Here is a 24,427-nt window from a genome sequence, read left to right as displayed (position 1 = left end):
ATTAACTTAAAAGTAGTAGGAGTTCCTACTGTGGCTCAGTGGGTTAAGAATCCAAATGCAAAAGCTCAGATCACTGCAGAGGCATGGGTTCGATCCCTGCCAGCTGTAGTGGGTCAAGAATCCAGCACTGCCACAGCTGCAGTGTAAGTCACTGCTACGGCTCGGATTCAATCCCCGGCCCAGGAAATCCCATATGCTGCAGATGCAACCATAAAAATATTAAAAAAAAGTAGTAGCAGGCAAATAGTGTTTATAGTGGCAGAAAAAGCGTAATGACAGTATCAAATATAATTTTACTTAAAAAATACTAATATTCTGGATAAAGAACCTAATACATCCAACACATGTTATTTCTAGCAAAGTATATAATAAACATGTTGGAAACATAGAAGAAAAGGTTTTTAAAAAAGCTAACATGAGGGAGTTCCCATCGTGGCGCAGTGGTTAACGAATCCGACTAGGAACCATGAGGTTGCGGGTTCGGTCCCTGCCCTTGCTCAGTGGGTTAACAATCCGGCGTTGCCGTGAGCTGTGGTGTAGGTTGCAGACGCGGCTCGGATCCCGCGTTGCTGTGGCTCTGGCGTAGGCCAGTGGCTACAGCTCTGATTCAACCCCTAGCCTGGGAACCCCCATATGCCGCGGGAGCGGCCCAAGAAATAGCAACAACAACAACAACAACAACAACAACAACAAAAGACAAAAGACAAAAAAAAAAAAAAAGCTAACATGAGAACACATTTTCAAAGACAGGTACAGTTATACAGCAGTAATGCTGAAAATTAATTTGATCTTAAAAAAATCATAAAGGAGTCCCCTGGTGGCCTAGCAGTTAAGGATTTAGTGTTGCCACTGCTTTATCTTGAATTACTGCTGTGGCTCAGGTTAGATCTCTGGCCCGGGAACTTCCACATGCCATAGACTTTGCCAAAAAAAAAGCACAAAAATGTATAAAGATCTGCTTATTCTATCAGAGTTAATCATCTTCTTGGGTTGTTGACTACCACCAAACCTAAAGATATTATATTTGCAAAAATCTGATTAAATCACACCTGTATCCATTATCATTACTTCCTTCTAAGCATCCATACTATAAATATGCTCTCAAAAGAATCATTCACACATGCAAAAGCTGTCCTACAAAAAAGACAAATTCAACCACAGCATTCAGCATAAGTATCTTCAAGACTACAACTGAAAATAAAGAACAGTCTAACAAATGCTGGGTATCAGTCAAGTTTGCAATACAGCACTAAACTTAATAAAGGAAAATAATTCATGATAAGTACTTGGAAAAACCAATAGTCTATTGTTTCCCATGTGCTATGACTTCAGGTCAACCTCAATGTAACTGAATAAATCATAATGTGAGATTAACTTTAAGGGACCCTGCTTTTTTTTTTTTTTCTTGTCTTTTTGCCTTTTTAGGGCCGCACCCACAGCACATGGAGGTTCCCAGGTTCCCAGGCTAGAGGTCGAATTGGAGCTGCAGCTGCCAGCCTACACCACAGCTCATGGCAACACCACATCCTTAACCCACTGAGCAAGGCCAGGGATCAAACCTGTGACCTCATGGACACTAGTCAGGTTTGTTAACCACTGAACTATGACAGGAACTCCAAGCGTGGCTTTTTAAAAAAAAAAATTTTTTTTCATTTTCCAGGAAAAAAATTGTGGTAACTCAATTTCAGTAAGATTGCTTTTAGGAAGACATTTTTAAATTTCTCCAAATCCAGAGTTCCTGTCATGGCTCAGTAGAAATGAATCTGACTAGCGCCCATGAGGACACAGGTTCAATCCCTGGCCTCACACAGGGGGTTAAGGATCTGTCTGGTGTTTCCGTGAGCTGTGGTGCAGGTCGCAGACATGGCTTGGATCCCATGTTGCTGTGGCTGTGGTGTAGGCCAGCAGCTACAGCTCTGATTCGACCCCTAGCCTGGGAACATCCATTATGCCGTGGGTGCAGCCCTAAAAGAGGCAAAAATAAAAAATTTAAAATAAATAAATTAATTTCTCCAAATCCATTTTATAGGTATATGGACTCGGGTAAAGAGTTTCTAATAATTCATTCTTGCTAGATTCTAATTCAAACATGTTTTGATGCTTGTGTTAAAGACCTTTTCAAGTGTTCACAGATTTAAATTTTTCAAAACAGTTTACATTTTTTGGAAACAAAAAAGCACATAATATTTGGGCCTACTGTTAAAAACAAATTTTTATTAGCCTTCCTAACTAAACATATAAATCCACCAAGGTTTTACCTTAGAAATGACCCTCAGGAAAAAGGAGATATCACATATGGATGGGTGAGTGACTGCACAGATTGTTACAAGTTTTTGACTGATACTACAGCTCACTGAAATGGAAGCTCTAGGAACGTGACAAGATAACTTTTCTACATTAGGATTTACATTCAACATAATCTTATTTAGGATTAGACATTATTATTTTGAATGAACAATAAAACTTAGATGTAAAGATCTTTCACTCTTTCTACTATTTGATTTAGGCCCAACTTTCTGGATACAATTAATTGATTATTCTAACTTCCTGGGTTGAGAAATGAGGTTGATAACTAAAAATGTACAACAAAAATTCAAAATTTTACATTACTTACTACCTTCCAAAGTATATAAATGATCAGGAACCACCACAACTCAGGCATTACATCAGAGGTCACCAAAAAACCTCACTTTATTCCCAATAATCAAAGTATTATAATCTGTCATTATCTTATGGACCCAGCCTTTGTAACATCACCCACTGCGGCTTGCAGCCTAACCTTTCAGACACTGCATATTCAACAATCTCCAATTGATTAAAAATAATCAATAGTGGATAATCCTTTCAGAATAATTGTCTGGATGCTTCCAGTGTTTAAACTCCCCAATAATCAAGACTTGTTGATGTTTCCTAATATCTAAATAGGTTCATCAGCTTTAAGACAAACGGAGAGTTTTCCTTTAGTACGCCAGCATCAATCCTGTCATTGACTAGTTACAAATTACATTACGTAATAACTAATGCTACAATTACTTTTTCTCACATACTCAGAACTGTTTTCCTTTCTCCAATATAAAGTTTTTTAGATGATATAATCTTTCCAAAGACCCTCAGCTTATCTGGGCAAAACTAATAGAAAATGTTAAAATGTAATTTGCTCTTACAGTACAGAAAAAAAAGGCAAGAGTATGTAGGACCTAGAATAAGTAAGTTTTTTGTTGTTTTTTTGGGAGGTGGAAGGGTTGGCCATGCCCTCGCCATTTGAAAGTTCCCAGCAGGCCAGGGATTGAACCTTTACCATAGCTATAATCAGAGCCACAGCAGTGACAAGACTAGATCCTTAACCTGCCAAGCCAGAAGGGAACTACTAGAATAAGTTTTGATAAGACATCACTAAGCTGGAGTTCCCATCATGCACAGTGGAAACAAATCCGACTAGGAAACAGGTTCGATCCCTGGCCTTGCTCAGTGGGTTAAGGATCCGGCATTACAGTGAGCTGTGGTGTAGGCGGCAGAAGTGGCTCAGATTCCGAGTTGCTGTGCCTATGCCATAGGCCAGCAGCTATAGCTCCAATTAGACCTCTAGCCTGGGAACCACCATATGCCACAGGTTTGGCCCTAAAAAGCAAAAAAAAAAAAAAAAAGACATTGCTAAGCTGATATAAACTGGTCCTTTGGTTACAACTAATCCTCTTAATTATAAGACTTTTAAGTTAAAATACTTTTTATGAGCAACTACCTCTCAATATAGTAAAATAATCAAATTTCAAATCACACAGCCCCTAAAAGAGAAATATCACAAAAAATAATCCTTCCTAGGCTTATCCTATTATGTTTTGCTCCCATATAGATCTACATGACAAACAATAAAAGGGATCGTACACTTTACATCCAACATTTCTACTGCACAAGAACATCCTCCAGCCCTATCCTATCACCAACCTGAATTCTAAAATACACTATTACAGGAGTTCCCATGGTGGCACAGAGGTAACAAACCTGACTAGTATCCAAGAGGATGCGTATTTGTTCCCTGGCCTCGCTCAGTGGGTTAAGGATCCAGCGTTGCCGTGAGCTGCCGTGTAGGTCGCAGACACAGCTCGGATCCTCCGTTGCTGTGGCTGTGGCTGTGGCGTAGGCTGACAGCTACAGCTCCGATTCAACCTTCTAGCCTGGGAACTTTCATATGCCACGGGTATGACCCTAAAAAGACGAAATAAAAAATGAAATAAAATATACCATTACAAAGCCCTAAAAATGCACTCAGATCTAAATTTCCTCAAAGAAGTTTAAAAACTTTCTTGCTTTGCAAATCAAAAACATGTTTGTTTGAAGTATTCACTGTTAGCAAACCATTTCTGAATAAGAAATAAAGATTCTGAGGAAAAGATTTGTGTAACACCAAGGGGAAAGTATTTCTGGAGGAACCTACAGAGCTTCATTTCAAAGCCAAAACCATCACGCTCCCTTTGACAAGAAATTTTACTTTAGCTGGAAGTACTGTATACCTAATTCTAGCTTCTCATACTGAATGCATGGAGGGTCATGGAACAACTTGTATTCTGTTTTTTTCCCTCAAAGCTTTCAGCTTAGAAAGTTTTGACCCTGCTAAGTGTTCACCGTAACACTTAGAGGGGACCATCATCATCCGAGTTCCCAGCACGGCTCAAGCAGACACTCTGCTAAATGACTCATAAATAGTATTCCAATCCCTCAACACATTTTTCCAGACTGGTATCACCACCATTTTGCGGACGAGAAATTTGAGGCTCTGGGAGGTGAAGGGATGTGCCAATCAATACAACATAAGCTAGGAGGAGCAGAGCCAGGCACAGCCAGTTCTAATGAAGCAGTTAACAAACTATCACCACACTTCTCGTTACTAAAAAAAGCTGAATAAAATACTCTGCCCACGATTCCAATTTTTAAAATTCAAAAAAAGGAAACACACAAAAATGGTAATAGATGTATTATAATAATAAATTACGTTGTATATCATCTAATCTTCACCACAATCCTGCAAGACAGATTCTTTCATACTATTTTCCTAGTGGGGAAACTGAGGCTAAGAGATCACATGAATTATCAGAAACCCATGGGTGGAGTGGGAATTCACAGAGCCAGACTTTTCTGAATCTTAAAACAGTTATTAGAGATTTTCAAAATTATCTTACGTCAAAGGAAACATGACAGCTAACTAATTATGAAATTGTCCAGGTAAAAACTTAGACATTTTCAGCAGTAATCCTGTTTGGCATACTACACTGGAAAAGTCGACCAAAAGTTAACTGAGCAGGTTGTTTTTTGTCAGCTAGTCTATAACTGACTATAACAGACCTATGATCCCTACATTAGAAACTTAGTAAACTGTAAAATACAAAATCAAAAAGTCCTATAAAATAAAAATATTAGCATCTAAGCCTTAAAATAACAATAGTATAATATCCTGTCACCTATCCCCCAACGTTCACATTCTTATTTTTTTCAGGGAGTGGAGAGGTACAATGGAGTGGTAAGGAAATTCAACTGAATTTAACAGCATTTTAACAGAGCGCTACAGAAAAGCTAAATGCAACACAATGACAAAATGAAATGCTTTTCCCAGAGGAACTGAAAGACTTTTTAGAGAACTACAGATACACCTCTCCCGCCCCACCACCCCTGCCCCGTCCTCCACCAAAGGAACTTGGATGCACTGTTTATACCTTTAAAGGAAATTTGCTCTTAAATAAAGCACAAATTACTAATAAAATCAGTATAGCTGTCCCATAACCAATTGCACTCATGAAATATTTCATAATGTGAAGAATTTAAGCATTTTTACATCTCTGGGCTTACTCTGTACATTTATAAAATGAGTAAGATGGAATAAATACCTAACGTCGCTATCGATTCTAATGCCCCACGAAACAATCACCATAATACTTAGAGACAATCTAAAGAAGAGTTCTGTCAGTAGATGCAAAAAGTTCAATATTTTTTCTCCAAGAGTGAATATAAAAATTCACTAAGCTTCACACTTAAAATACGTGTATTTAAGGACTAGCTCAACAAAAAAGACTAGGGGGGAAGAAGAGGGATCAAGGAATAAAGACTAAAACAAAACCAAACACTGTCTGTGGTCATGCTTTAATGAAACAGATTAATAAGGCTAAATAAATTTGGGTTTTTAGGGTGGTTTTATTTTTTGCCTTTTTTTAGGGCCACACCTGTGGCACATGGACATTCCCAGGCTAGGGATGGAATTGGAGCTCCAGCTGCCACCCTACACCACAGCCACAGCAACAGGGGATCTGAGGCGTGTCTGAGACCTACACCCCAGCTCACGGCAACGCCGGACTCCCCCACCCACTAAAGGGGACCAGGGATTGAACCCATGTCCTCGTGGATACTATTTGGATTGATTTCCATGACAGGAACTCCCATAAAAATTAAGTTTATTTAAGGAAATTACTCTTTTAAAATGAAAGAAGACAGGGCTGGTATATTGAGCTGGTATATCAACTCAAGAAAAGAAACCTATCAAGACATTTTTATTTATGAGTATAAATTTGAGTGAAGGATTATGATGACTAAAAATTTTAAATATTTTAAGAAAATTTCATGTTATCTTACACAATCTCTTTGGAGAAATCCATAACATGAATGTGGTTAAATAATACTTTTAGCTAATTCTGACTATAAGTGACCTTAACTCAATTCAAAATAATTAAGTAAAAATTCTGTCATTTAAGTATTTGTTCCTGGTCTTTTAATTTTCAGTTGTACATAGTTTAATACAATATCATTGACATTCTTTTGCATGAAGGGAAAATAAAATTCTCTTTGAAGGAGTGGAACATATTATTTTTACCTTCTGTAAAAATATGACTTTTCAATAATTTCAATAATTTCTAATTAAAAATGCAATGATGTCATTGGGATATCTTTTTCATTCTCTAAGTCACGAGGCAGTCTTTTGGTCCTTTAGAAAAGCTTTAGAGTGTAAAATTATGAAGATAAATTATAGCAAGTGTTTTCAAAGAATAAAAACTAGGTCTTGAAATCTTTCATTTAAATTACCACCTTTAAAATTAATGCTCAGTAAGAAATAAATCACTTATTTCTTAATTTACCCTATAGATGTGGTCCTTAAAAGTTCCTTGCGAATCAAACTTGCGTAAATCTCATCTTAAATGCACTCAGGGGAGGCTATTTTAAAGAATCCTAAAACATGTGTTTTTGTCTTCTAAGGGTTCCTTTTCTAACTATTCCTATAAAAGAATGGCTTCCTGACTTATCTGAACTACATTCATCTAGTTTTAACATTTTTAAAACAAAATACCATCCTTGTACTTTATTCCATGCTTATCAACTGCCATTAAGACAATTTTTCAGTTATATTTACTTGTCATGCTGCTTCCCTAAGAAGCAATACAAAGCCTCCCAAACAGATATATATACACACACATTATAAACACACACACACTCAATATGCTAATGGATTTCAAAGCACATAATAAAAATCAGCTTCAAATATCACTAGATTTTTATTACTGTAATTTCAAATTCAAAGTTGAAAAACAGAAAACTAGAGGTAAATCTATTGAGGGGGGAAAGTATGCTTTGTGTCTACTGAGCACTTCATAATTTTTAAAGTACATTTTAATATACCATCGCATTTCAACCTCTCATTGATTCTACAATAAGGAAATAATGGCTTCATTACTGGCAATTTGGAAAATGAAGAGAGGCACAAGATGGTAAAGTGACTGCCCAACGTTACATAGTAATTCAAGGTCAAAATCAGGACTGGTATCCAATTTTCACATTCCTGGCCATTACTCTTCTTTTACACAATTAAAGATGGGAGAAAAAAAATTTAATCAAATTTGACTACAGAGTCCCTTATTCATCAATAATTTTAGGAGGCCTCAAGTTCAGGGACTTGCCAAGACCTTTCAAAGGGGAAAGGACAGTCTCTTCTACAGTGTTGGGAATACTAGGACATCCACAGGCAAAAACACAAAGCTGAACCCTTACTCCACACCATATTCCAAAATTAACTCAAAATGGATTAAAGATACAAAACTAAAACTCTTAAAATATGGGGACAAGTGTCAATACATTGGATTTGGCAATGTTTTCTTAAACATGACACCTAAAGCAAAGGCAACAAAAGGAAAAAATAGAACAACGGGACTACATCAAAAATTAAAACTTCTGTATAAAGGACAATCAAGAGTAAAAAGGCAACCCACAGAATGAGAGAAAATACTTATAAACCACATATCTGATGAGGGATTAATATCCAGAATATTTAAAGAACTACCTGCTCAAGAGAAAAAAAAAATTAAAAAAATAAGCAAAGGACCTGAATACACATTTTTCCAAGCCAATATACAAACGTCCACTCAGCATATGAAGAGAGGTGTTCAATGTAAATAATTAGGTAAATTCAACAAACCAATGAGGTATCATCTCAAATTGATAAGGATAGCTAATATTAGAGAAAAGGAAAATAGAGTTATCGAGGATGTAGAGAAACCCAAATTCTTGTGCACTAACAGTGGGAATATAAAAACAGTATAACCTTTATGGAGAACAACATGGTAGTTCCTTAAAACGTTTTAAATAGAATTACCACATGATTTAGCAATTCTACTTCAGAGTATATACCCCAAAGAATTGAAAGCAGGATCTCAGAGAGACATTTACACACCATGTTCATAGCAGCATTATTCCCAACAGCCAAGAGATGGAAGCAACCCAAGCATCCATCCCCAAGCAAAATGTGGCATATGCAAAATTCAAAAAGAAAGAAGTGCTATATATATATATACATATATATATATATATATATATATACACACATACAATGAAATATTATTCAGCCATATAAAGAAATGAAATGTTGACACATGCTACAACATGAATGGACCTTGAGGACATTATGCTAAATGAAATAAGACAAATACTGTATGATTCTATTTAGGAGGTAGCTCTAGAATAGTCAAATTTATAGAAACAGAAAGTAGAAAGGTGCTATTCTTTGACTGCTAGGGACTGGGGGGAGGGGAAAATGAGGAGTTATTGTTTAATAGGTATAGAGTTTCAGTTTTCAAAGACAAAAATGTTCCAGAGATTGGTTGCACAATAATGTGAACATACGTAACACTACTGAACTGTACATTTAAAAATGCTTAGGATGGTAAATTTGATGTTGTTTTTACAATTTAAAAATTAGAAAAGAAAAAATTTACAAAGTACCATTCACCATCGTTTCCAGTTCATATTCAGCACAGAATGTTCAAGTATAATAATTTATTTTCTTTTAAAAAGTATCTGTAGGTCAACATACACCAAACTATTGTCTATACATTTGTTGACAGCCTCAGGGAAACCAAAAAGCCCAAATGAGAACCAAGTTTTCATTACTTCACCTACGACATCTGAAAAGAAGCTTTGTATTATGTATGTACTACCTGACACTAAATGGAGACTGTTTGGGTAAAGGGGGAAAAAATATTCGAAAAATCTACCTGAGTTACACATATAGCTCTTTCTGCTGAAGGATAAAATTGGCTAAAATTTTTCTTCTTAAATATCCATCCAATTTTTGTCTGAAAGCCACCATTTTTCAATGAGGTAAACAGTTAAAATAGAAAACCCTCAAAAAACACATACTTTAGTTCCTTTCATGGAGGACTGTCTTCACCAAACACATAGAGTAATGGGTCAGGCACTAAGTCCTGGGACAATCAAATGAGTACTAATATATTAAGTAGTAGGAGTGTGGAATCAAAAATGATGAACTGTAGGCCAGACTAATAGAGAGCAGCTAAACTAACTGGAACCTGACTTTTAAAAGGATAATAAACAATGTTGAAAACATTGACAGAAAACAGAATGATTTAGAAAAGTATGAAAAGTAAACTGATTTACATATGAAACTTTAATCAGACCTCTAAAACTTTATAGGTCTAAACTTCAGATATTAAGGCAGGTCCAAATTTTCAGTGGCTCTCAAAAGATCAGGATTACCTGAAATTCCATTGAACACATGCGGAAAAAAAAATCTATCAAATTTAGGTGCAATGATAACTTAATAAGGTGTTACTACTGCTAAGGAAAAGACTGACTATACATTGTTCCCTATTTATAGAAATATCAGCAAATGGTACTAATTATCAAAATTAAATATTTATAAGGACTTCGATATGCAAGGAATTTGTTGGTGATATATCAAAAGTGTTTATGGAAAACAATCACCAAGAATCATTTTTTTCTCGGCTACTTTAACCTTAGCGATGACCTGCAAGTTCTGTTAGTATCCTGGCTAATATCTCAAAGATGTTTTATTTATAGGTATGCTAATTAAGCATATGCAATATAGATATTAAAAGTACTCTTAGGATTAAGGAAATCACGTATTGTGCACGTTTATGGGCGGGAGGAACACATGTAGAGTCATCTATATATTTAAATACATATATATAAACCCACATTTAATTGTTTACAAAAAATTATTCAAAAACTTTCAATATGCTCTGACTTTCATCTGGCTCACCTTTTCTCATTTCCTTCAACTACTGAGATGATATACGTTATATTTAGTACTGTGGGCTCTGCAGATCCTAATATAGCGCATGAAAGGGGAAGTATTTATGTAGAAATATTGGGGTTACAGAATAAAGGTATTCCACAGAAACAGGCAGATATCCTTACAAAGAAAATACATGAACTACATTCAGTATTAAATATTTGAGACATCTCAAGTTTTTGATAAGTTATTCTTTTTTTCAATAGAAAACATACATTTAAATTAGCAAGACAAAGTTATGATGAAAAATATCTTCTGGGAATATGTTTTCTAAATAAACACCTTAATCAATCATTGTCACTTTCATTTGGAAAATTGTGGCTTCCTAAGTTACTCTAATGCTAGTGTCACTTTTATGTGCCAATTCAGGTCATAAGCATTAACATTACTCCTTGCATCCTTGCTTATTCATCAAAGTAACTGAGAGGCATTCTCCTCCTTGCTGAATTAATAAATCCTAACATATAAAACATCCTAATCTCCAGGTCCTCTCTTGGTAAAAGTGGTAAGAGCACAGCAGGATCACCTTCAACCTCAAACATTTTGTGAGCTTTATAGACAAGAACTTAAGTGTTCTCTAGTGGAAGATGGCAACGGGGAAAAGGAAAACAGAGGATTAAATTACAAACGTCAGAGTTCCTATCGTGGCTTAGCAGAAACAAATCTGACTAGGATCCGTGAGGATGCAGGTTTGGGTTAAAGATCCGGCGTTGCCATGAGTGTGGTGTAGGCCACAGACACATCTCAAAGCTGACGTTGCTGTGTCTGTGGTATAGGCCAGCGGCTTGAGCTCAGATTCGACTTCTAGCCTGGGAACTTCCACATACCGTGGGGCAGCCCTAAAAAGACAAAAAATAAAATAATAAGTTACAAATGTCTTCAGCCTCTCTAAGGAACCAGACAATCTAAGGAAGCACCTAAGAAACATTTTTAATGGGTTTTTCTAAGGAAGCACCTAAGAAATATTTTTAATAGGAGGTAGAAAGTTTAAAGGCCTTTCCCATTTATCAATGTGATTCAGAAAAACAGAAAATAGTTCTGCTACACAATGACAACCTGACAATCAAATATTAAGAATATCCAATAGTAAGGAAATAAGGACAACTGAAAAATGTCGTTTCATATCTGTCTTTGAACTCAAAAGTTTAGATCAAAACCTTAAGCAGTAAGACAGGACACTACACATAACAAAAGAATATGAAAAGAAATCCATTATTTTAAAGAAACAAACTGAAAAGTTCATGGCCTAAGTTAAGAGTTGCAAAACAAAGCAGCACAGAAAGAAGAAACATAAAAAGATTAATGTGATAAGAAAATACACATTTACTAATTAAACAATAGAAGTGCAATTCCATAAAAACAGAAACAAAGCGTGACTCCAAGTTGCAATGTATACTTCCAATGCTATAGGACTACATTCAACCATCTCCAAAGATGTTCAGGAGCTGAAGTTACCCTAAGAAGTGAAGCATAAACATTTCTAAAACAAGGGAACAATTCTGCTTCTTTCTATATAAAGAAACCAAAAAGCTGTATTGTGGGAAGAATTTTCCTGAAATTTATAAAACTCCTGAATATTGTGGCTCATGAAACTTGAGGAAAAACAAAATGTATATTTCAAAGTATCCTTGTGGTAACAGTGCTTTGCCCTACAACATAAAAACTGAACTCCTTGGATTTAATATTCCTTTGTTATGTGTAACATTACACATTCATCACTATCTTTTATTTTACAGGCCAGCAATCTCACAAAGTGTTAAAATGGACCAACTTGCATTATCCCACAGTGAACCAGCATGTGATTTAAAGCTCTTGTCTCATCCTCAGCTAACAGCAAGTGCAACAGAGGAACCGGGGGAGTTAAGGGAGGAAAGATGGGTTCGTTCATAAGTTCAAACAGTCACTTTTCCAGGGGTTTCAAATTAAAAAAAAAAAAAAAAAAAAACACTCAACCAAAAAAAACCCCCCAACTCTGGACCTGCCCTTTAATTCAAGAATGGCTTCAGAATTCTTCCTGCAGAGTGGCTTATTGTATATACTTCAAAAACCGAGAAATCCTAATGGTCTCAGCCAGTTATTGCATCCCAATGAAAACTGTTTTACTTTTCAGAACCTCATTATACAGTATGGTTAAATTAAACTCTGATACAACAAATAGAATAATTTCCTCTAACATTTTAAGACCACTCATCAACCAGTGTCTGTAAGTCATTGCACAAGCGCCTGTGGGTAGACTATCAGAGTCACTGAGTGTGGTGAGGCAGGATGTTTTCCCTGTTGTTTCCTGAGTGAACTTCGAGGGATTAACACTAAATTCATGTCTAACTTTATAGCAAAGAATTCAGGCTCAAACCCTGAATACAACACATTTTAAGAAAAGGAAAAAAAAAGTGAGGGCTATAAAACCATAAGGTGTAATCAGTTTCACTTTTGTATAATATACATATTGTATTTTAATCTGAAATGTTTTAGAGTTGTATTTCATGTTTTATACTTTTTGGACTGGATTGCTTTTCCAACCAAAAAAAATTTTTTTTAAATCAACTGTTTTTCCACCTTAATATACAACCTACCTGCCCATAGTTGTCTATGCCAGTTACTAATCTATTTAAATTTAATAAATCAAAAGCTGTCCTTAGGGATTGGCCAAGAGTCGTAAGTCCTTCAGCCTGAAGGTTTTTCAGTTCATTCATAAACGTTGCATGGTTTTCTTTCCATCCGGCCTGAAAAGAAAAATGTAAGAATTTTTTTTCCCATCTTTTAAGCCCTGTATACATGGACGGCAGGGCCGTTACAATCTGCCGTTCACCAAGTAGCTGCTCCACTGTACTGTATGGTTTTGGGTAACGTGTCAATACCGTATCAGTGCCGAGGAAAGTCTCTTCCAAAGGTGGCCAAGAATAAACCTGCTGGCTCTACAGCTTTCCCTCGCTACCAGTCTTCATAGTTTGTAACTTCCCCAGGAAATGTACTCCCCAACCTAATACCCAATACTCGGGGAAGAGAAGGTACTGGTGGAAAGCAAAAGTGAGCGGGACTTCTGAAGTTCCCCTAGAGCCGTCCCACCCGCCCGAGGCCCTCTCGGGGAGAATCCGGACACCCGGTCCCGCAGCCCCCCGCCCCCCGCCCCGCCGGCCCGCCCGAGCCTCGGGCCGATTCCCCTTTAATGCAAACCCGGGCTCGGCGCTGCCGGGCCCGGCTGTCACTCGGGCTAACTTGAATAAATATCCCCCACAGTTCATTGCTGCCGCTCACGCCGCGGAGGGGAAATGTCGGCCATGTTGATCGCAGCGCCGCCGCCGCCGCCGCCGCCGCTGGGTCGGGCTGGGGAGGGGACGGCGGTGGCCCGGCGACTCCGCGCCGCGCCAGGACGCTCCGGAGCGGGGGAGGGGGTGGGAGCCCGCAGGGGAAAGGACCTCAGCGCCTGGAGCACAGCGGGTGGGGGAGGGGAGCATAATGAAGGGTGAATGGGGGGGCGGGGAGGGCGAGAGAGGAAGGAACAGGGAAGGGAAGGGGGAGGGCGAGGGCTGTTACCTTGATAGCATAGGGCGGCTCTTCGAAAGTGACCAGCATATACCTGTCTCCTCTGCTGGCAGGGTCCCGGGCACGGAGCTGCGGGAGAGCGGGTGGGGGACGGGAGGTGGAACAGGGCAGGCGAGAGAGAAGCACAGAGGCGAGGTTACCAGGCGGAGAAGGGGCGCCAGCGGCCCCGCCGCCCCCCATAGTACCGCACACGCCGCGGCCACCCCTCCATGCCGCCCTACACACACAGATCGGCCCCCACACACCGCCCGGGGCCGGAGCCCGGGCCCGGGCCGAGCCCGGCTCGCAGCGCCTGCCCGCCCGCCCGCGCGGTGGGGGAGGGGGTCCCCGAGCCCGGCAGCTCCCGCAGTCAGGTCCCCGACACCTCCGCCTCGCCGCCCCCGGCCGCCCTCCCCCCACCCCTGCCGCCCGCGGGCCGCCGGGCCGGGGTCGCCGCCCGGGCTCGGTCAGTCGGTACCTTCATGAAGGTCTCTACCGCGCCTTTGGCCGTGTCCAGGTAGGTGGTGCCCAGATGGCTGCGCTGGTTCATAGAGGCAGACGTGTCTATCAGGAACAGTAAGATGGGCATAGTGCTGGCCGGGGACACCGGGGCCCGAGGTGGTGGAGAAAGAGATGATAGAGGTGGAGGCGCCGGTGGCGGCGGCGGCGACCGCCGCTACGCGGGGCGGGGGAGCGCGGCCCCCGGGAGGAAAACACCGTCTGGGTCTTTCCTCCGGCTGCGGGGAGTTTCTCCCCCGATAGTTGAGAGGAAACTCCCCAGACCCAGTCCTCCCCTTCGTACCCCCGCCTCCGCCTCCTCCTGCCTGCCTGCCCGCAGGGGCGGGCGCCCGGCCGTCTGTCTGTCGGTGCGTCCCCCCCGCCTCGGGGGTCCCGTCCCCACTCCCGGCCCCTGTGTGTGTCCCAGCGGGAGACGGGCCTGGCTCCCTACCCCACCCCCGGTGCAGGGAGTGGGGACCTGGGAGCTGGCGACGAGGGGAGTGGGCTGAGGGGAGATTGGCCCTGGGGCTGTTGGGAGAAGTTTCAGGGACTCCCTCCGCACCCCGGCGGTGTCACCACTTTCTCAGCCCCTCTCGCTACTGAAGCGCTTTTCTCTCTCACACTCCGGTTTTAACTCGGGCAGGGGCTGCAGAAGCTCCGCCCTCTGACACGTCCTCGAGCCACGTGATGCACCGCCCCACTGTTCTATTGGCTGGTCCCTAGCTTCTTATTAGCATATTCAAACAGCCCAGGGGCGGGGGAAGCTTGGAGGCCGGCTCCGGGAACAGTTACGGAGCACGCGCGGAGGCGGGGCGTCGGGTGCGCGCGAGAGCGAGCGCGAGAGGCGAGCAGGAGGGCCGGTGACGCGGAGGCGGGCTCCGGGAAGGGGCGGGGATGGGCCGCGGAAGGACCGCGGGATCAGGGCGGGGGCCGCGTCAGCGCGCTCTAGGCGGCTGCCGCTGTGCGTCTGCGCATCAGGGCTGGCGGCCTCTCCTTGGCTGTTGGAGGTGATAGGGGTCGGGGAAAGGGAGATGGAGACTGGTCTGAGCGCCCATCTGGAGGTCGCTGTAGCGAGCCCCTTCCCGAGTGCGCGAATGAGGAGGGGATGAGTAAAGCGATCAAACGCCCGGTTAGGAGTCGGGAGCAGGCCCGCGGTCGTCGGAGGAGGTTCCATGGGCCTCGGAGGGCCGGCCCCAGCGCGGGCGGGCCCAGGGCGGGGGAGGGGAAGTGAGAGGTTGTTTATGACCAGGGACTAATCTCCTTCGCAAGTCACACCGCTCCCACTGGGGAGTGGGAACGTGGGGCCAGCTTCGCCCCCAGTGTCGCTTGGTCTTGGGCAGTTATCGAGGGTGGGGGCCGGACCTGGCCAGGAGCCCTCTTGTAGAAGGACCCACCAAAAAGGGAACAACCCGTTTTTTCTTAACTCAGCCCTAAAAAGGGCAGGCGGTAGGAAGACTCAAATATCGATACAGAGTTTATTGCCCTTTTTATACTCGGGGAAAAATAAACCGTCCTGCCCAAAGAAATAACCTCTCTCAAGCCATTTTTACTTAGGGCCATCTAAAAGAGACCTTAGTAAACCATAATCCATTACTTATTTTTAAATGAACTGACTTCAGCTTGCCTAGGTGACACACAGAGTGGATTCCTCCAGTGCTCTTTGCTTTCACTATGTGCTAGCTCAGACTTACCTAAATACTACATGAGAGAAGACTTTTCTCTGTAAAAACCAGCCCCTGTTAGCATTCCTGATGACTTAATGAATCCTCGCCAAAGTGTCTGAGGAAGTTTCCTCAAATATACTTGTTGAAAACTTGAGGACATTAAATAAAAGTTGAATTAGGGACATATGATCTTTATAATACCATGTAGAAATTAAGAGGGCCTCTCCTACTAACCTTGCATTTCGATTTTTTTGTTTATCCTGAAATGTTTAATTATTTACCTACTAGTCATTCAAAAAAATTGTTCCTGTTACTATGAACACAGAGCAGACATATTTTGTGGCACTTTTAAAATTTTTGAATTTTATAACTTGGACTTTCCCTAATATTTAAGACAACTTCTGAACTTTTTAAAATTTATAGTAGAGCTATTTCCGTAATATAGTAGGGTTTGTTCCATGCATGTGTACCACAGAAGAGTGAAACCTTTTTAAGAGATCTGGACTATGAAATAAGATGGAATTCAGGGAGTTCCCGTCGTGGCGCAGTGGTTAACGAATCTGACTAGGAACCATGAGGTTGCGGGTTCGGTCCCTGCCCTTGCTCAGTGGGTTAACGATCCGGTGAGCTGTGGTGTAGGTTGCTGTGGTGGCTACAGCTCCGATTCAACCCCTAGCCTGGGAACCTCCATATGCCGTGGGAGCGGCCCAAGAAATAGCAACAACAACAACAAAAAAAGACAAAAGACAAAAAAAAAGATGGAATACAGACCTTATATCCAATATTTGCTAAGGACTGGTGGAGTTAAAAAATGATTAAAGTATTGTCCCTGCCTTCAAAGAGCTTATGGTTTTTCTAGAAAAAATACTGCCTACATATTATTAGCTACTCCAGGGCAGAAAGTGATTAGATACTAAATAATTCAGAAAAGAGGAAATTTTATTTCCCTGGAGTAATGAAAGAACATTTTCCAGGGTCTGTGTGTTTAAGTGGTGCCTTACAGAAGTGTTTCTCAAACTGGGATCCTAGACCTGGAGATAACAATTAGAGTTCTTTGATACCTAAAATTTTAGTTTTCACTTTAATGACAACGTACAAATTGTTTTATTATTTATAAAGAAAAATACTCTTAAAAGTGATAGTTTGCAGCATTCCTTCATGGCTCAATGGGTTAAGGACCCAGAGTCACTGCTATAGCTCTGGTTACAGCTGCAGCACAGGGTTTGATCCCTGGCCTGGGAACCTGTGCATGCCAGGGGCACTGCCAAAAAAAAAAAAAAAAAAAACGTGATAATTTGCAACTGAAAGAGATTTTCATAGAATTGGTCTTCAGGTTTCTCTAGCTTCATCTATCAGTGCTTTTCAAACTGTGGTCTCTAGACCCTTGCCTGTCAGAAAATATATTCTCTAGAATTGTAAGAATTTCTTTTATGTTACAGGTTTGAGAAACACGGCTTTAAAAGACTGGTAGGATTTGGATTTGTGGGTAAAGGAAAAGAAGCTGCTATTTAAAAATCCTTCTAGACATTGAAAATGTAGTAAAGAAAGGAAGTTAGCACAGCATGGCTAATGGCTTCCTGGGGAACAATCAAGTTCAGCTAGGCTGGAGCACCAGGTACATGAAGAATAGAATAAGATCCTGAAAGGTCAGGTCTAGATAGTAGAGGGCCTTTATTCCATATAAATTAGAGTTTTTAGTTACAGTGCTGAGTACAAAGCAGTGTTGGAAGGGAATCAAACTAGACGAATGAAGTAGATGAGCATGCATTAATAATGACCTTACCTATTGCAGCGATTTGAAACCATTTCCAATGGAGCCATCACGGTCATTCTTCCCTGACTCCGTGGAACTGGCAGATTGTGGCCCTAGAGTCAGAAATGGAGGTGTATGGTAGAGCCAGGATTAGATGCAAAGACGAGGAGAACCAAGTCCAAGGAACCAACGTGGCGCATATAACCCGAACCTATGCTTAGGATGGCACCTGAGATCAAAGGCCAAGTTTGCAATTCAGAGCTCAGAAAGGCTCAAAGGCAAAGCCCCCAAGGCAGAACAGGAAAGAAATCAGGACATATATATGCAGCAAATCCAAGAGGCAATCAGAAACCAGGAAGCATTGACAAGTGGTCCCTAGACAAAAATTGTGAAATAGGCCAAGTTTATTCTTAGTGACTCTGGTTGACAATTAAGCTATTAGTTGATGGCTTAAAGCAGTGGTTTTGGGCCAGGAGGTGACCATCAGCTTTACCAATAGAGCTTAAAAATAATAATCCCCAAACCCAGAGGAAAGTGATATAGTAGAACTGAGATGGGCCCTAGACATCTCATTTTTTTTTTTTTAAGTGCAGGAGAATCTTAAATAATGCTGATTAAGAACGATATGCTCAGTAGTTCCCATTGTGCCTCAGTAGAAACAAACCCAACTAGTATCCATGAAGATACAGGTTCAATCTCTGGCCTCACTCAGTGGGTTGAGGATCTGGCATTGCTGTGAGCTGTGGTATAGATCGCAGATGTGGCTCAGATCCAGCTTTGCTGTGACTGGCGTAGGCCAGCAGCTGTAGCTCCCTGTCGACCTCTAGCCTGGGAACTATCATATGCTGCACCTGTGCCCCTAAAAAGCAAAAGAGGGGAAAAAAAAAAAAAAACTATATGCTCAGAGTATGAGAAAAAATTTGTCTAGCATCCAGTAGGACTCAGGACATAACTTTAAAATTTTACCTACCCCAGGATTACTACATTTCTTTCAAGAACTCCCAAAATAAATCTGCAAACTATAGGGGGAAAAAAAACTATAAATGTGACACCAGTCATATGCTTACATGGATAGCTTTGAATTCCACTATGTCTGACAAAAAGTAAAAAGAGAAAGCTAAATAATGCCAGAGACTCCCACTGTTCCCCTCCGTGAGCTGAGGCCTTGCAGGAAGCACAAGATGGGAAACACGAATCTCTTCTTCACTCAGTCTCTATAATTCTAGAATGTGATTCCAGAAAGATTTCTGGTTACATGCAGGCTTATGTTTCTAAAACATGGCCCCCAAATGCAAGCCAACTGTTTCATCAGTCTCAACTGAAGAAACTGAGCTCTTGCAATGCTGGAGGAAAAACTAGCTGGAGAAGTATGTGCTAAGCCCTGTACTGTTGCAGTCTAGAGGATTACGGAAATTTTTTCTGGGAAGATACTGGTCAGAAGAGGTATGTGGGAGAAAACATGCTCTTTGCTGCTGTTTTTAAAGGAATTATTGCCCAATGCTATGGCTCTGATTTAAAAAGGAATGAATACATTATAAAAAATCCTATGAAAGAATGGTTACTCTGGCTTAAACAATAGCCTAAATTTTTGAAATGGAGCTATTCTAACAGAATTAAGGACTGATGAATTATATTCATTTGTAGGAGCCAATCAGAGCCCTTTTAAATTATTTTAAACCAATTAAGCAGGGTAACACTGTTTAAAAATAATTATGTGCCAATGACTTGGCTTATGGTATCTGGATGTGCCATCTGAACAGAATAATCAGATGAACTTAGTGTTCCTCATGTGTAACTAACAAAGTTTCTTTTGACTGTCTTAACCATTCATTTCCCCAATTTTCTGCTTTCTTCTTTGAGATGGCAATAGCCAATGATGTTGAGAGGCTGAAAACATAAGAGAAGTATTTGGATAATACATATATAAGGAAATTTAATTTTGGTCATCCTAATTTACAGTATTATATAACACCAATTATATATCAATCCTCAGAAAAATGCTACTACTGACTATGATTAAAAAGAAATTAGAGCAACCCAACACATAGTATCTCACAGTAATAGTTGAGGTCTTAGATGATTCAAGATAAGCACTGAAAATGAACAGATACAAATTGAGAATTAGAATCACAGTGGGGGAGTTCCTGTTGTGGCGCAGCGGAAACAAATCCGACTAGGAAGCATGGTTGCGGGTTTAATCCCTGGCCTTGCTCGGTGGGTTGGGGATCCAGCGTTGCCATGAGCTGTGGTGTAGGTTGCAGATGTGGCTCGGATCCTGCGTTGCTGTGGCTGTGGTGTAGGCCGGCGGCTGTAGCTCCGATTCGACCCCTAGCCTGGGAACCTCCATATGCCATGAGTGTGGCCCTAAAAAGACAAAAAGACAAAAAAAAAAAAAAGAATCATACTGGAACAGATTCTCTATGAAAGGATCATGAACATGGCACTAATGATTTAAATTATTATTAAGAGCCTACCTACTATGTGACAGGCACTATGGTAAGTCTTGAAGCATTTAGTTTAATGGAAAGAAAGAAGACAGATAAATAGATGAGAATACGCTATTATGATAAGTCAGCAGATCCCAGGCATGATACAACAAAACCTATCTTAAAGGATTGTTTTGAAAATGCAGGGTAACATACCAACCATATTTTATCAATTCTGAGGTACCACAGGTTCTAAGAAAGGCCATTATTTTTGGACTCCTGAAAAAAAGTGTAGCTAATTAAACTATGACATATTGTTATCTTATCACTTAGAATTTTTCCATATTGTATTGAATTCTATCCATCAGGAACATTAGTGATAGAACACTAATGTTACAAGAATACTCAATGTGAATCAACTGTAATAGAAAAAATAAAAACCTAAAAAATAAAAATTAAAAAAAATGTAAATCAACTATAATAGAAAAAATAAAAACCCAATAAATAAATAAAAGACTACTGCACTATTGTCTTTGGTATTTTCTTCTAAACCACTGGCTTTCATTCTACAAGTTATGATACTGGTGCTTTCTTGATCCAAATAGAAGGTGTTAGGAGTTACAATCATGTCTCAGTGGAAACAAATCTGACTAGTAGCCATGAGGATGCAGGTTCCCATCTCTGTCCTCTCAGTTTAAGTGGGTTAAGGATCCAGTGTTGTTGTGAGCTGTGGTGTAGGTCGCAGACGTGGCTCGGATCTGGCATGGGCCAGCAGCTACAGCTCTGATTTGATACCTAGCCTGGGAACCTCCATATGCCACAGGTGCGGCCCTATAAAAAAAAAAAAAAGATAAAAAGTTGAATTCCAATTTTAGAGATGTTAAAAGAAAAAGTACATCTTAGAATCAGTAAAATCCCATTTAGTGCTTATAGCTCTTAAAATAAGCATCATTTGAAGACAGCCTACTGAGGATAGAACAGCTAATCTCACAAAGTGATTATCTGAGCAGACAGAAATCCATGGGGTTGGATTCTGTGTGGAAAAGAGGCTGGAGTTGAGACTGGACCACTTTATAAAGGATTTCATGTGTCCAAGTAAGAAATTTTGAATTTTATTTTTGGAAGATAGTAAGAGTTTGGGGGTAAGGGAGAAATATAATCACATTTTCATTTTAGAAAGATAAGCAGTTCCTGTCATGGCTCAGTGGTTAACGAACCTGACTAGCATCCATGAGGATGCAGCTTCAATCCCTGGCCTTGCTCAGTGGGTTAAGGATCCAGCGTTGCCATGAGCTGTGGTGTAGGTCAAAGACGTGGCTTGGATCCTGCGTGGCTGTGCCGTAGGCCGGCAGTTATAGTTCAGATTCGATCCCTAGCCTGGCAACCTCCATATGCTGCGGGTGTGGCCCTAAAAAGCAAAACAAAACAAAACAAAAAATTGGTTAGATGGATCAGAATGGGAAGACAGTAGGCAAGAAGACCAATTAGGCAATTTGGCAGCAAATAGGAATCACGGTGGATACGAAAATAGAGGCAGCAAGGTAAGGTGGAGGTTTTCAAAGACGGAGGTGATGGACTCCATGAATTGATAAGGATTTGGTAAACTGAACAGATGCAGGCACAATTATGGTACTGTGAGAGTAAATCCATCTTGCGTCGTGTAGAGTGAAAAACCACTGGTAACTATAAATTCTAATAAGAACCAGTGGTATTAATTTGGTCATTTGCTCAACAGATATTTATTGAATTTCTAGTATGTGCAGGAGCCAAGAATTCTGCAGTGAATAAAACAGGACAAGGCCTGTCCTTATGAAGCTGACATTCCAGTGCGAGAGAGTAGGCCGTAAACAAGATGAGCATATGGTATGTTCACTGTAATCGCAAAGGAGGAAAAATAAAGCAAGAAAGGTATCCGTGTTACAGACGGGGAAGGGTTGTAGTTTCAGCTAAAGCGAACAGGGAAAACACCACTGAGAAACTGACATTTGCGTAGGGACCTGAAAGAAGGGAGAGGCAGAGCTGTGGGGAAGGCCGATATCTAGGCGAAGACAGATTTTATCTGGCTACTGAAGTTTACCAAGACAGTTCGAAATACTGACACATTTTAAAGTTTTATCACTTGGTAAGTTTTCTTTGCTGATACTTAGTAAGTATTCTTATTAATAACAGTAAGTATTATTAATAATAACTACTCTTGGCTGAATCTTAAACATATTCTTACTAAGAGCAGTGTTGTTCTAATTAATAATAATACGTAGTCTTTGTTATATAGGTTCTCCCTGACAGGCAGAATAACAATTATTCATTAAATATTGAGAGATTTGTCTCAAAGTCACCAGGTACTATTTTAGATTCTAGAGGTTCAGTGTTAAATGAGATAGACCTACTTCCTACCCTCAGAGAGTTGCCAGATAAAAATACAGGATCCAAAATTGGAATTTTAGATAATGCATAATTTTTTATTTATAATGATTTTTTTAATTATAACTGGTTTACAGTGTTGTCAATTTTCTACTGTACAGCAAGGTGATCCAGTTACACATACATGTATAGAGTCTTTTTTCTCACATTATCATGCTCCATTATAAGTGACTAGATACAGTTCCCAGTGCTATATAGCAGGATCTCATTGTTTATCCATTCCAAAGGCAAGAGTCTGCATCTATTAACCCCAAGTTCCCAATCCATCCCGCTCCCTCCCCCTCCCCATTGGCAACCACAAGTCTATTCTCCATGTCCATGAGTTCCTTTTCTATGGAAAGGTTCATTTGTTCCACATAGTAGATTCCAGGTATAAGTGATATCATATGGTATTTGTCTTTCTCTTTCTGACTTACTTCACTCAGAATGAGAGTCTCTAGTTCCATCCATGTTGCCACAAATGGCATTATTTTGTTCTTTTTGATGGCTGAGTAGTATTCCATTGTGTATATATACAACATCTTCTCAATCTAATCATCTATCAATGGACATTTAGGTTGTTTCCATGTCTTGGCCATTGTGAATAGCGCTACAATGAACATATGAGTGCATGCGTCTTTTTCAAGACAAGTTTTGTCTGGATATATGCCCAAGAGTGGGATTGCTGGATCATATCGTAGTTCTATGTATAGATTTCGAAGGTACCTCCATACTGTTCTCCATAGTGGCTGTACCAGCTTACATTCCCACCAACAGTGCAGGAGGGTTCCCTTTTCTCCACACCCTCTCCAGCATTTGTTATTTGTGGACTTATTAATGATGGCCATTCTGACTGGTGTGAGGTGGTATCTCATGGTAGTTTTGATTTGCATCTAATAATCATTTATGTTGAGCATTTGTTCATGTGCTTGTTGGCCATCTGTATATCTTCTTTGGAGAAATGTCTATTCAGTTCTTTTGCCCGTTTTTCTATTGGGTTGTTGGCTTTTTTGCTGTTGAGTTGTATAAGTTGTTTGTATATTTTACAATTTAAGCCCTTGTCAGTTACAAGATAATGCATAATTTTTAAGTATAATTATGTACCAATATTATGTGGAACACACTTATACTAAAAGTTATGTGTCATTCATCTGAAATTCAAATTTAGCTGGGCATCCGATATTTTTACTTGCTGAATCTGGCAATTCTATGCCCTCATTGAACCTACACCCTAAGCTACTGGAGGCAGAAATTAGTAAATGCCATTAATATACAGTGTATATGCTGTATAACCTGGGAAGCCATAAAATGGAAGACATTGGGACTCTGAACGTGTGGAGGAAACTGACTGCCGACCAAGAACATCCATCCTTAAGAGCAAGAAATAAACTTGTGTTTGAGCTGTGTGTGTTGGTTCCATTGTCCCATGATGTCTTTGTAACACCAGCCTAGCCTAACTAACTTCATGTGTCCGTCCTAAAATCTACTATCATGCCCAGGTTTACTCCAGAATCAAGTTTTCATGTAATATACCAACAACTAATAAAATGTGTATAAATGCTTGTACTGCAGCCATCATTTT

General features: G+C 40.3%; 1 protein-coding gene across 7 annotated transcripts in view; it reads right to left on the bottom strand.

Moving 5' to 3' along the window:
- Window positions 1-15,214, bottom strand: part of INTS6 (integrator complex subunit 6) — a 91,521-nt gene extending 76,307 nt beyond the window's left edge. For 2 of the 7 annotated variants that reach the window (XR_007131515.1, XM_047756437.1), the window contains exons 1-3: window positions 14,583-15,214; window positions 14,117-14,194; window positions 13,156-13,305 (exon numbers count right to left, since the gene is read on the bottom strand). Coding sequence is in view for 6 of the 7 variants with exons in the window: in XM_047756437.1 (XP_047612393.1) it covers window positions 13,156-13,305; window positions 14,117-14,194; window positions 14,583-14,693 (339 nt within the window). In the remaining variant the exon portion in view is untranslated. Of the gene's footprint in view, window positions 1-11,885; window positions 12,039-13,155; window positions 13,306-13,756; window positions 13,775-13,837; window positions 13,856-14,116; window positions 14,195-14,582 lie in introns of those variants that run through there. The other 5 variants (XM_047756436.1, XM_047756431.1, XM_047756432.1 and 2 more) reach the window with 5 other exon arrangements.
- Window positions 15,215-24,427: the final 9,213 nt, after the last annotated feature.

Source organism: Phacochoerus africanus, chromosome 13, assembly GCF_016906955.1.
Source record: "Phacochoerus africanus isolate WHEZ1 chromosome 13, ROS_Pafr_v1, whole genome shotgun sequence".
NCBI classification, from domain to species: Eukaryota; Metazoa; Chordata; class Mammalia; order Artiodactyla; family Suidae; genus Phacochoerus; species Phacochoerus africanus.
Note: the sequence above shows the minus strand (reverse complement) of the source record. Positions and strands in the feature narration are given on the sequence as shown.